Source organism: Carettochelys insculpta, chromosome 5 (assembly GCF_033958435.1).
Source record: "Carettochelys insculpta isolate YL-2023 chromosome 5, ASM3395843v1, whole genome shotgun sequence".
Taxonomy (NCBI): domain Eukaryota; kingdom Metazoa; phylum Chordata; order Testudines; family Carettochelyidae; genus Carettochelys; species Carettochelys insculpta.
The window spans coordinates 28,872,340-28,886,166 of record NC_134141.1 but is presented as its reverse complement, the minus strand read 5'-3'; the positions used below and the strand labels follow the sequence as shown (position 1 = coordinate 28,886,166).

General features: G+C 40.5%; 1 protein-coding gene across 1 annotated transcript; it reads right to left on the bottom strand.

Annotated features, from left to right (window-relative positions):
• Nucleotides 1–1,046: 1,046 nt before the first annotated feature.
• On the bottom strand, nucleotides 1,047–12,062 carry LOC142013043 (programmed cell death 1 ligand 2-like). The gene is made up of 6 exons (XM_074994092.1): nucleotides 12,008–12,062; nucleotides 7,838–8,200; nucleotides 6,537–6,818; nucleotides 5,855–5,995; nucleotides 4,950–4,991; nucleotides 1,047–1,120 (listed from the first exon to the last, which is right to left on the bottom strand). Exons 1-6 carry the CDS (start codon nucleotides 12,060–12,062, stop codon nucleotides 1,047–1,049), a joined length of 957 nt encoding a protein of 318 aa, XP_074850193.1.
• Nucleotides 12,063–13,827: the final 1,765 nt, after the last annotated feature.

Genomic DNA, 13,827 nt, shown 5'->3' with positions numbered 1-13,827 from the left:
GGCTAGTAAATGCATTGAGCACAGAAATCTGGACTTCATTCTATTTGTAGTTTTGACTTGCAATTCTGCATTAAGTAATGTAAACAAGTGTAGGATAAAACATTTAACAAATGTGTAGATAGAGCATCCTAGTCAACATGTTTAGTAGCTCCCCCACTGACCTGTATAACAACTTTATAACATGCAGACCTGTGAAAGGTGACAAATGCAGCAGTGGCGGTGGCCAGAGACCAGGGCCCTTTAAATTGCCACCAGAGTGCCTGAGGGATACCCCTTCTGAGAGCAGGAAGCTGCCACATCCCCATCCCCCGCCACAAACACACCTTGCCCAATGTTCCAACAAGTATGTTGGCTCCCCTGACTGCATGCCTTCTGCAAATAGGAAATAACTGTAAAGAAAGCAGCATAACACACCATACATGGAACTGCGGGTTGTATGACAATGTTGATCCGGGGTAGTGTTTGGATCTGTTGCTTGATGTGTACTTCAAACTCTTGTTAGCATTGTAAAATGAAATTTCTTCGGTCGGCCTCTTTGCAGTTGGTACTCTAAGCAGTTTCCAGTTATGTATTGCAAAGTTTGTCCATGAAAAGAGATATGTAGAAATTTCTGCATACAAAAGATGATTGTCCAGGCATCTGATAGCTCTTACAGCCTCTACTCAGAGTCCCATGAGAAGTGACACAATCTTTGTACCCTGACTCTACTCCTGAAATTAAACCAGTGAGTAAGGGGGTCCTTGAACACAAAACACTCGGTGCACACAGTGTTCTCAGGTGAAAAATATGCCCATGCATACAATTTTGGATTATATTCCCATAATCCCTTTATAGTTGTTAATCTCATTTAATACAATATGGTTCTCTATAACTCTAAGCTGACGTGTCAAAAGGCACAGGGAGCCTTTAAGTGGTATAATAAAAACAAAACCAAAAATTTGTGATGTTTGTTCCCGATATAAAGTGCTGTGGTTTCCCTATGCTGTCTCCAAAAAGGAATCTGAAAAGTGCAAACAGCAAGTATGGCAGATGAAGTGTCTTCATGGTCACACTTCTGTGCAGTCGCTTGAATCTTTGACATTTGCCATGATTAAATCCTGGGTTTGAGGGGTCAAGTCTCCTTTAAAGAAACAGAACAGTGTAGTTTAGAAGGAAAATTTAATTTAAAAAATATTTCTGCTTGAAAACCATGAGAATGAATTATCAGGCCTTACATATTGCTCCTAATAATTGTGGCTCCAATTATGAACACTTTGTTCAACTGGTGAGCATTTATTTTCCTAAGCGGCCCTACTATATGGGCCTATATAATTTAAACTTATTTATTGCAGTCCTGGAGGAATTCTATAATTTTACTATGCCTCTGAATGCAACAATTGTAAAATTCCCCTAGCGCTATTATTGCCAGAGATTTGTGTGCTTGCACATGCACATCAGGGATGAGAAGGACCAAGATGATTTGCATGACATTTACTATGGCTACTGTCAAAGTAATTGTATTGACAGAATCCCTTAATCTTCCTGCATAGCTTGCATAAAGAAAGTCACTAATGTTTATGCAGTGTCATTCATATCAATGATACAGCACATGTAATGATAGCTTAATTGACCTGCAGATACAGAAACCTATGTATGAGGAACAATATGCGAAATGGGTAATCTGCAATCATTATTTCAGGCTTTATGTGGTTAGAAAACATTGTAGTACATTTTAAATAGTTGCTTATGACCATGAGGGGAATATTTGCAAACTTAGTTGTTAGTTTTTTCATATAGAGAGGTAGGGAAATAATTACAGGGTTTCATGTGATTTAAAAAAAAATAGATGTATCTGCTTTCATTATATCTCCAGATCTGAAGAAGTAGGTCTGCCCCACAAAAGCTCCTCACTTAATAAATTATTTTGTTAGTCTTAAAAGTGCTACATGACTGTTTGTTTGTTTTGTTACAATACTGACTAACATGACTACCTCTCTGTTGCTTTCATTATGTTCACACTTCTTTTTTGTTCTCTATCTGCATTTTGTGTGGCAACAAGTTTACCAGCAGGAATGTCTGACAAAGCCAAAATTCAGCAAAATGTGATTAACTTCAGAAGTCCCATTGACTTCAAAGGATCTAGTTTTAGACTTAAAGCTAAGCACGTGAATAAGTGTTTTGCTGAACTGCAGCCCCAAACAGCAAACTTTTATGACTGTTCTGCTGATTATTATCAACATACAGTTTTGAATGCTCATTCAATCAAAGAACAGAAACAGGGCCTTGTTGTGACCAATCAAAACTTCAGAATCTGAATCTAGACCACTGTCAAAAAGTTGCTTGTGAACAAACAATGGACCAAGCATTATTTTCAGAAATTATCTGGCAAATAATTTTGAATAATGACTATAGTCATTCATGTAGAGAAAAATAGTCAAAGTTTATCTAATTATTCATAATGAATTATCCATTGAGTGTGTTTCCAACTCTAATATCTATGAGCTGCATCCTGAATTTCTTATTCAGAGAAAACTCTCATGGACCATTATATACGAGTTCAATAACAACAGTTCTAAAACCTTCCAAAACAAAGTCCAAATGAATTATTCATGTGAATAGCATGTGCAAATTGGGTACATGTTTTAAATCATCATTGCTGACATAGCTTAAATTACACAGTTCAGAATTTCTTATACAAAAAAATCCTGTTCCACAAACTGAGTGACTGTTGGACATTTCCAGTGCATTACAGTAAGCATCTGTGGCTTTCAGAGTTCACAAACACTCATCATAGAATTAAGGTTCTTTCCACTGTTTCTTAAAAGTGCATGGTGCTGAGAAATACAATTGGCTGTCATATGATTTACTGCATACTACACAAACATTTTGTCATTAGAATGAGGAAGTAAAACAAAACCCCCAAAGGCAATGACTATCCCAATAACCTTCCCTTTCAAATTCTGTTTCTAACAGGTTTCATTATAATCTGCAACATACATCTTGACAGAACCTAGGCATTAAGGTGAAAAAAAATTCTACAGCTGTAAGAAATCAAATCCAAGAGAAGCCACGCCATGTGCTCAAACAATGCACATTAGGGTTAGGTTTGGGCATGCATTGGAGCTCCGCTCCAGAGCTTATCTTGCCTGATGGCTTTAGTTTAGTTGGGATCAAATTTTGCTGTCGTGTGCACCAGCAGTCATTTCAGTAAAGTTTTACATCCGTTTATGAGAGTAAAGAATTTGTCTCGTAATTATTAAGGTTTATTTTTAAAGTGCTTAATTGGGAAGGCATGAAAGTGTCTGGTTTTGGATATAGCACCTATTAACATTAGTGAACTGAAAAGCCAGAAGTATCCTGCAGTAGGTATCATTCAAGATGCAGGGAATCATTTCCATGAAAAACCCAATCTGCACTTCTCACGTGTAAGCTAAAAGTGATTTTGTCACCAGGCCACCATCTGACTTGTATTTTATGAATTAGAAGAGATCATTTATGTTCAGCTAAACACAATCTTTTGAAAACATGTAATATTAACTGTCTTTTAAACTCCAAATTTGTTTCTACAGAGACCATTCCCAGTACAGAACCAAAACCTCACCTGTGCCAGAGATTTGCTCCACATATTTCACTAACTCTTGGGGCTTTGGTGGTCTGTTTGGCTTGTGGAGTAACTTAAAACAGTTTTGGGACTGCTTTAAATTATGTCCTTCTTCAATGACTCCCAAGGGGCCATTCTGGTAATGAGGGATTGCCAGGATCCCACAACACTACGGCCACAATCCATCCTGTAGCAACCAACTATGGCACATCGCCTGTTCAGGGTTTAGGGAGAATGTTGGTGGAGTAGAATCTGCTTCGTATGCCAGAAGAATTGCCCTTAGGCCAAATGAGACCGACTTTAAGGGCACTTTGTGTTGCAAAGGAGACTAATCAGGGGACAGAATCTGGCCCATAATTTCAACTGTGTCCTACAGAGTATAGTATCCAGCAGTTTTCCATAATGATTTTATCCTGGGTCTGTCTTCAGCCTATTATTGATGAACAGTTTTATAGAGATTTTTATCTACAGTATCTCAGGCTGAAATATATAATTATCAGATAATATTTTTATCTGAATATCCAGTCAAAATTCTTGGTTCTAGGAATCCCCAGTTGGAATTAGAAATTCATGGTGGAATCTATTATTTTCTTTCATTCATTCTTGTTTATTTACAAGGAATGCACCAAGCCCTGCATCTCTGAGTACAGGAAGAACTGAAACAAAAGGATAGCTTCTTTATTACCGGTCTCAAAATCCTTTACCCAGCACCAGACCCAAAATCTCACTCTCTAGCTTTGTCTAGGGTTACACATCATGCTTATAGACTCCTGGTTGGCTTTCTTGCTGTATGTGAATCCCTCTATCATCTTCTTATCTGTCCCACTGGGGCGGCTGACAGAGTGGGATGGGGGGGCAGTTGCCTCAGAGCCCACCGATTTAAAAGGGCACACTGCCATGGCAACAGCAGCAGTGGCTGGAGCCCAGGACCCTTTAAAACAGGTACTATACTAAATTTAAAACAAAGGCCGAAGAAAAGAGTCTTACATAGTACTTACTACTACAGAAAACTTTACAAAACAAAAAGTTAATGTATCATTCAGAACTGTACTAGATTACGGCTAGACAAAAATCAATGGCCTGATGTAGACCTAGAACCAGACTAGCAACCCAGGCAATATTTTGGAGGAAGTGACCTGTTCTTTATTAAATACAAATTTCTGTGTGATCTGTAAAGTCACAAGATGACATTTAGAATCTGGAGAATCTTCTGAATAGGGTTATAGCACTGCTAAGGAAAGTCAAACTTAGACTTCAAAGTTCATAGCGATTCTTTAGTGTTGTCATTTGACTGATTCTTTACATGTTGATAAAGCCCTTGTTAAAAAGAAAAAGTCATAAATAGGAAGGATAAAATTCCAACACTTACTATGGTCTTCTTTGTGTAACCAGGGGTATTTCCTTTTGTTGTCTGTTAAAGCAAGCATGAACAAATTTGACTTAGAGAATTTTATTTTAAAGGATTCTATATTATAAATAATATAATTCAACAGATATTTACATATCCAAAACATTTGGGTTCTTATATTTGGCATGGGCCTGTAACAAATTTCTCTACAGCTCTTCTGTCTGACAACTGCACAGCCAGATCCGGTAGCCCACAACTACAGGATTAGGCCCATAATCTTGTGTCCATTCAAGTTTTGCATTAAGATAATGTATATTTGACTGGAGAAAGGAGTTGTAACAAGAACAGAGTTGAATAATGGAATAATTCATTATTATTTTCCACTATTGTTTTTCTTCAGACAGTAAAAACATTAAGAAAAACCAAAATAAATCCAGCAAGTAAACCCAGCTCGTACACCACCATGTTAGCTATTTAGTCTGCATAAAAATCATACATAAAAAATTCCTGTGTTGCATGGTGAGTGAAGTAAAGCCTAACCCAAGTCTACTCTGGGCATGTCTTTACTTGCTGAAAAATTGGTTCTGCTGCAATCCGTGCAGCAAGTATCAATTTAGCAGATCTGGTGAAGATATGCTAAATCAATGGGAGAGCACTTTCCTATCGATTTGTGCACTCCACCACCTCAAAAAGCATAAGGGACATTGACAGGAGATGCCACCAAGGTAAGTGGATCTAACAGTGTTGACGGCAGTTATGTGATTTATGGAACTGAAGTTGCATGTGTTAGATCAATTTACCATGGTAGCGTAGACCAGCTAGAAACAATCAGTCATGGTTAGATCAGTTCCTCTGAAAACCAAAAGAATCATATGTCAAATGAATGGAGGTAGATGTAGGACCCACTAAATGAAGTCAAAATTTACCTTTTTTGGCATGGAGCTTTGAGAGTGATTTTCTCTTTAGAAAGATAATTAATGCAGATATGAGAATAACCGCTATTACACAGGTTGGGATGATAAATAAGATGAGAGATTGTCTTCCAACATGTGATACACTCTTTTGAGCTACAAAAACAAAACAAAACAAAGCAACCAAATATAGTTTATAAAGTTATTGGACATTTGTCTCATTTATACTCAGGCCTTTTTATACCACCATGGCAGACCAAAGTGTCCTTAAAGTGGATGAGTATAAGCTTTTATCCTTACAGTAAGATTCCAGTACACTTCACTTGCTTAGACTGAGGACTAGTTGGATAGAGTTCCAGAAAGCGTAAGATGGTGCAGATTGGAGATATACAGCAAGGAATACCAAAAGATTGGCAGCTAAGCAAGTGCAGCTATTACAAAATTTCAGAAAGGAAATGCAAATATGAGACAGAGGAAGGGTGTTTTAAAAATAAGGTTAATCTGAGTTCAGAAACAGCTCGTAAAATGTTAGGTTCACAAAAGCAAATAATTTTTTGTATTTTTACCCCCGAACAAAAAAAAACAATACTATACTAATTAGAAAGGAGTTTTAGAAATTTTCCTCTCTCTCACACACACACAGACGCGTGCACACACAAGCAACACCCTATGTAAAAGTTCAAAGAGAGACACAAACCTAAAGTGAAAATGTAAGAAGTTTCTGCATTCAGTTCTTTGTTCCAAAATGTGCAGCTGTAGTTTTCACTAGTATTTGGCTTGAATGTCAGCATACTGCTTATATTGTATAGTCCATCTGTGGTCAATGTATATGTAGTATTTACAGATTCGTTGACTATAAGATTCTTCTCATTTTTCCAGAAGACCTCAGCTAGAGGAAACCCTTCTGACTGGCAAGTTAAAATCAACTCCTCTTCTTCAGGTTCACTTATTTTTTGTACATTTATTCTTGCGTACGATGCTGCACAAGAACAAGGTTAGTGACATTGCTTTTAAATATGTATTAATTTTTTCCCCACTGCTCCTTCCTTCTCTCGCCCTTCCTCTGTCTTGCACTAGAACTGTATCTGGTATACTATGATTGGAAATGATGGCCATTTTGCAGCAAAATACAGGATGTATTGCTCATTCGTCTTCAGGCCTACCATGTCTATTCTTTCTGCAGGCTATTTACAGAGCCGTACTAGACTTTGTGAGTGTGTAAGTAATTCATGGATCTAGAGACAGCTAGAACCTAGCACAATGGGCTCCATTCACTGATGAGGCCTGGATGCCTTACCATAATAAATACAACAGTGGTAATATAATAAGGAACAATTCAGGGAGGGAAAAAAATGGGTGTTTAGAATGTTTGTGTAATACTAATGTACAGCTGTGTCATTATCATAATATTGGAGTGAAACAAAGAAAATGACTAGATGCTTGCAAATAGTTCCGCAGCTGAGGAGCTATTTGCAAGCCAGACGAACACAGCTGATCCTTTAAAACTGGTGTCTCCATTCTGATCCTTTCCTTGCTTATAAACGATTGAAGAGGTGACGATTCATCCCAGAATCTCACTGACATGCTACGAACAGCAAGAAAGGCCATGAGACAAATTCCATCCTCAATTACATCAACATAAATTATGTTTAATATTGTTAGGCTCGTACAGATAACAGCTCCCAGGCCTAACAGGTACAATTACTTGTGCAATTCCCACTTGATCTAAGATTGTACAACTTAGAGCAGCACTAAAGCTGCTCCAAATTGCGTAGGGGGATGAAACAGGTTCTAGAATCCAGAGGAAATGAAAAGTGATATAAAGGTACTTTCCACATACACACACTCCCACATGAGCTACATCAAATATAGGCTGGGTGAACCTGAGGACTGAGGCTGATATCTTTGTAGTAGAGCCAGAAAGTGTTAATTCTGTCTTAGGAAGTATTATATTAAATTTGAGTAACTATCTTATTCATGTCTTATGTAGCCACTAACCTTTCACTTCCAAAGTAACGTACTTGTAATCAGCTCCTCTGTAGTCAATGAGACAGAGGTAAGACCCTTTATCTGTGAGCTTTACATTGGTGATTTGGAGCACAGAAGATCCCAAATTCAATTTATCACGTAACAATGTTGCTCTTCCCTTAAAGTCGCTGTGTTGGGATTTAAGGTCTTCTTCTCCCTTCTGAAGAGTGTAAACCTCTTTCGATTTTTGCTCTTCTAACTCTTTCTGTGCCCAACTGACACTTAAGTCTTTAAGATTTAACTGACCATCCACTGGAAACCTGCATTCCATGGTTATGTTGCTTCCATATTCCGCAATGTACCGCAGCTGAGGAACTTCAACTGTGAAAAAAGCTAGCATACACAAAAATCATATGATACCCACTGAGCAAATGCCATGATTTTTCCTTTAATTGGATCATTGGTCAAAAGGTGTCCAAAAGGCATATATTAACAATTATTGGTAGACTACAGTTTTGCAGCTAACATTAATAGTGATAATCAAGTAAAATCCAGATAGCTACTCCTGCATCCTCAACTTTTGTGTCATTTAATTAATGAAACATCATCAGCAAAAACATTATATTTTTAGCTGTGTGATCATTGCTTTGTTTGTAGCAATTGCCATTGTGGAAGAATGATACATAATGCTGGCTTCAACTCACCCTGTGGTGAAAGGGAAATAATAAATCAGAGCAGAAGAATATCATTGTGCTGTAAATTCCATTTGCATTTGGTCACGTATTACCAGTATTTAATAGATATATTGGACAGGAGTCTCTGGTCTGCCAAGATCATTTTGAACTGCTGATGGGGTACAAAATAGCTTTACAATGTCTTGCGATAACCAGTTCATTTTGCATCATGAACTATGTATCTGCAGAAGGCTGACAGAGATAACTCCACTACCTCCTATAGTGGTCATGCCATCCCCCAGTCTAAGGAACAGAGGTCATTCTGAGGAACCGCAGTCATTCTGTGGAACAGATGTGGGAGGTTGCAGGGAAGGCAGGAAGGAGAAGTGATGGGCAGAGTTCTACATTGCCCAATCTTCTTGTAATCTTGCTAATTGCTGACTTTTCAGCATGGCTTACAAAAGCATAACAAGGTCCAATGGCTGGAGGTTGACATTAGACAAGGGAGAGCTTGTTGACAGGGGAGGATAGCTCAGTGGTTTGTGCAGTGACCTGCTGAGCCCAGAGTTGTGAGCCCAATCCCTGTAGGGGCCATTTAAGGAGCTGGGGCAAATAGAGTTAAAAAAAATCTGTCAGGGATGGTTGACAAGTCCTGCTGTGAAGGTTGGTGACTGGACTAGAGGACCTCTGAAGGTTCTTTCCAGTTCTACGAGATAGGTATATTAAGTTCAGCCTTGAAATACAACACAGTTTCCTAGCTGAGAGTGTGAACAAACTTTGGAATGGCTTTCCTAGAGAGGTGGTAGACTCTCCATTGCTGAGAGGCTATACAATACAATCAGGCATCCTATTAAAAGTTATGCTTTAATCTAGCTTCTGGGAGGAAACTCTGTACCAGGAGTGCCAACACATGGCCCAACCTGAAGCTCCAAAGACACATGTGCTCCGTTAAGGGGCCATTTGCAGCTCTGGACACTGCTGCCTCTGGCTCCCTGCCCCGCCCTGCTGAAATAATGGAACTAAATGTAATTGATTTAATGTCTGGCAGAGCAGCAGGAGGGATCCCGCCATTAAACCAGTTTAATTTAGTTCCATTATTTCAGTGCAGTGGGGCAGAGAATCACCCACACTCCAGGAAGGAAAAGGGAGTAGGAGAGCTGGGGTGGAGCTGCTAAGCCATGCTGAGGTGGAGGCAGCAGCTGCCACAAAGGAGCAGCAGGTGGGTGGGGAGCAGAGATCATGTGAGGTAGGTTAATCCTGTGTTTGAGGCTCAGAGGGGTTAAGCCTAGGGGTGGGCAGGCAGTTGGGATCTGGGAGGGTTAAACCTGGAGATGGGAGTGCAGGTTTGGGGCTATTTTGTATTTGGCCCCTGGAACATGTAAAAAATTGCCATGTGTTCCCCCATGAAAAAGGGTTAGCCACCCTTGCTCTGTGCCTTTTGTGTGGTAGAGGACAGGCTGGACTATCATAGTGATGTCTTCTAGCCTTGGAACCTGTGAACCACTTTCTTTCATTGGCTGTGGGGACAAAAATGTTACTGCATTGCCCTTTATGTGTGCATAACATGAGCAGCTGTGCGTTAAGATAATAACTATAACCAAATCTCATGCTTCTGGGCGTTCAGCAGATCACCTGCAGGAGCAAGGATGGAACTTTTTCCCCTGATGTACAACTGTGCAGATGCGTTCTGGGCTTGTGTTTGTTTTCTCTTCCCACTTTTGCCTGAAGAGCCAGAGAGGAGGACACAAGATGGAGACAGCAAGTGTTGCCATGGATACAGAGAATCCTTTTTCTAGATGCCTGGCTGGTGGCTCTTGCTCATGCACTCAATGTCCAGCTGATCACTAGATTTGGGATTGGGAAGGAATTTCTCTCAGGTCAGGTTGGTAGGGAACTTTAGGATTATTTTTTCACCTTCCTCTGTAGCTTGTGGTGTGGTGCCTTGGCATATCTCACTAATCAGTTGTTTTACAATTGCAGGAACCTCAGGCATGGGTCAAGCCTTGGTCACTCTAGTTTGCTGACAGTGACACTTAGTTTAGTCTCCTGGAGACTGAAAGTCGTGGGTCTCACTAAAGTATTTGGGCTGAACATAGAGGCAGATGGGTGAAATTTAATGGTCTGTGATACACAGGTGGTCAGACTAGAGTCTCTACTTATCCCTTCTGCTCTTAAATGGTACGAAATCATGAAACCCTCCTGAACTGTCAATGGCAGACATTAGATCAGTAAAATGGCATTCTCCACACACTCAGGATTGCCATGCTCCCATTTTCTGAGGGAACAACTGCACTTAGAGTTACCACCCATACTTTGGGAACCTCTGCTCTATGGGCTGTTGCAACAGCCAAGAGTACACAGGGTTCTGAAGTGCTTTGTCCACACTCACACCCATAGGTAGGGCAAGAAAGGAAGGATGTTCCAGTAGTTCAGGTGCTAGTCTGGCACTTAAGAGATGTAGGTTCAGTTTCCCTCTCTAGCATTGATTTCCTGTGTGACCTTGAGCAGGTTGCATGGTGTCTCAGTGCCTCAGTTCTCCACCTGTAGAATGGGAGTAATAGTGCCTCTCTATCTCACAGAAGTATTGTGAGGACAAATAAATTAAAGATTACAATGCACTCAGATACCACAATGAGGGGGGGCCATATATGTATCTTAGGTAGAAGCCCATAAGCGAGGACCTATGAAGTCCAGCCTACTTGGCTTTACAATCTAAACAGCCTTTATACTGGAAATATTCCTCACTGGGTAGAGGCACAACAGGATATTAGAACAACAAAGATCTGGGCCCAAGATTTATTTTCTATAGCTCGTTCTTTGTATTGGGAAGGGGAAACTCCAGCACACCAGCCAGCTGCAGTTCACCATGCTTAGCCTGGGCAGGCTGCCAGGCACTTTGTTTACCTGAGTGTCTGTAGGTACAAGTGCCCGAAGACCCCAGTGGCTGCAGTTCGGCATTCCCTGCCAATGGAAGCTATGGAAAGCAGCATGGGCTGATCCACTGCTTCCCATAGCTCCCATTGCCTGGAAATGTTGAACCATAGACACTGGGAGCTGCAAGTGGCCATGTCTATGGACGCTCAAATAAACAAAGCATCTGACAGACACCAAGGGCTAACGCTGATGAACCACATACGGCCCATAGGCCAGATGTTCCACACCCCTGCCTTACATGGACAGTTAGCCTATTCCTTGACTTGTCCCTTGTTCCTAACAGGTCTTCCAATATATTTGTGTAACTCTTGATCCTGAGTGGGGCCTTTGGTTTTACCACAAACCAAATATTTAATAATTACTAACAGTTTAATAGGATTGGACTCACTTGAAGCTTTTGTTTCTATTTTGGTTCATTTCTCTCTTGTCCTGTTCAAGTCACTTTCACTGAATGTTCAAGAGTGAGTTCTTGTGCAACTCAAACCCTTATAATTTTGGGCGATAAGGTTTGGATGATTTAGGTGCTCAGCTGCCATGGCAATGGGAGTGTGGGGATTTCACATGAAATAGATTAGATAAAAAGACCTCTCACCTCTTATCAAGTAAAGCTGCACTTCCAGTATCAGGAATGGCAGGATTCTGAACATTTTCTCAGAGAAGTCTAAAACACAACAATATTAGCAACTTAATTTTTTACAACTGTCTTACCATGCTGATATGAAGCAAACTCCTTTACCACAAAAGTTATCATTAAAAGTTAATCCACTTTCTAGGATTATTAAAAGTCAGCTAATATAAATATGTCTTTGGATGCTGAATAAATCAAGTGGGTTATGATGACACACAAGCACATACTGTATATACTGTGAAACACTAAACTCTGACACTGAAAACAGGGAATAACTTTAAGAGCTCTACATCTGAGCCTTTAAGAATTCAAAAGAGTTCAAAGGGGACTTACTAATTCCAGTTACTTTCCGGTCTTATTTCTTGCACTAATGTCAATAACCTCACTTTGAAACTATACCCATGAAAAACATAAGCAACTGAAAATAAACATTCCTAGTCAGTAAATAATTGAACACTGTGGTTTTTGTGTAAAAAGAGAGGAGCCGACATGCCTCCTCACCTCCCTCCCCCGCAACAGTTCCTGCGGCCGGGGCTGCCACAAAGGCAGTGGTGGATCCAACCCCCAGCCCCATGCTGCTGCAGGGATGGTGGGGGCTCTGGGTCCCAGCCCTGTGTTGCTGCGAAGACAGCAGGGGGTCCAGCTCCCGGCCCCTGCACTGCTGTGGGAACAGCATGGGAACATTGGCAAGGCACGTACTGGCACATACTGCCACCAAAAAAGCCTTTTTGGTTCTTGTATAAATATGCCTCCCACACTCCCATAGCTGAAGGAGTCCGGTCTGCTCTGCAACTTGATAGTTGGCTAGCCCTGACTTTGTTTCCTCTCCACTGCACTCACCTTTTCAGTGGATTTTTCATATTAGCCCTCTGTGATCATGGCCTGTACTTGTTTTAGGTCTCAGTGTAGGACACACAAAGGGAGGCCTCCTTCTATTCTCAATCCTATGCACAGGCTAGGGACAATATGGCCTTTAGTCTGGTCTAAGGAGGTTAGATTTTTAGTGAAGGGACCTTCTGCAGTGGAAAGCATATTCTGTTCTAAGTACCATACTGTATGGACAGCAAACAGACAGCCCATAAATAATGCATCAGAAAGGAATAAATCTAGTTTTACTGAGAGCAGCGTTTTGTGCCATTGATTATTAGCAAAGACACTCTTTTTCATAAAACAGGAAAATGAAAGAAAGACAAAGGAATGAAATAGCTTTAAATAACCAGGAGTGCCAGAGCTAGTGAAATGGGAAAATAAGCAGCAGGTTTTACTTTTATAAAATCAAGATGACACAAACACACACAACCAAAAAAGCAAACAAAATAGAACCACAAATAAATATAAGGAAATAAAGAGTCCACACTGGATTGTAAACATAGGCTCCCCAGCCATACTGACACATCCTTGCTGCTCTATGCAGACCCAGGTCAGAGCATCTGCTCCTGGGGAGGCTTCTTAGTGCCATCACAGCTAGTCAATAGTGGGAGATCTTGCCTGTCCATCCCATGTGCCCTGACCAGAAATGATTTGAGCTGTTTGAGCCTGTCAGTATACCCAGCAAACCATTTTCTAATCTGCATGTTCTCAGCAGCCAAAGTCATTGGCATGGATCCCAACCTGGTGAAAGAACTTTTCCAGCTCACACTGCCAGCCCTGTTTTGGGAATCAGGCAAAGCATCTGTGAGATAGATGATGGTGGAAATTTTGACAGTGGTATTTGACCTGCCAAAGGCAGCTCTTAACAGGAGACACTGGTGGGTCAGTTGTGACCCCCTCTACTGCGGCTCAGG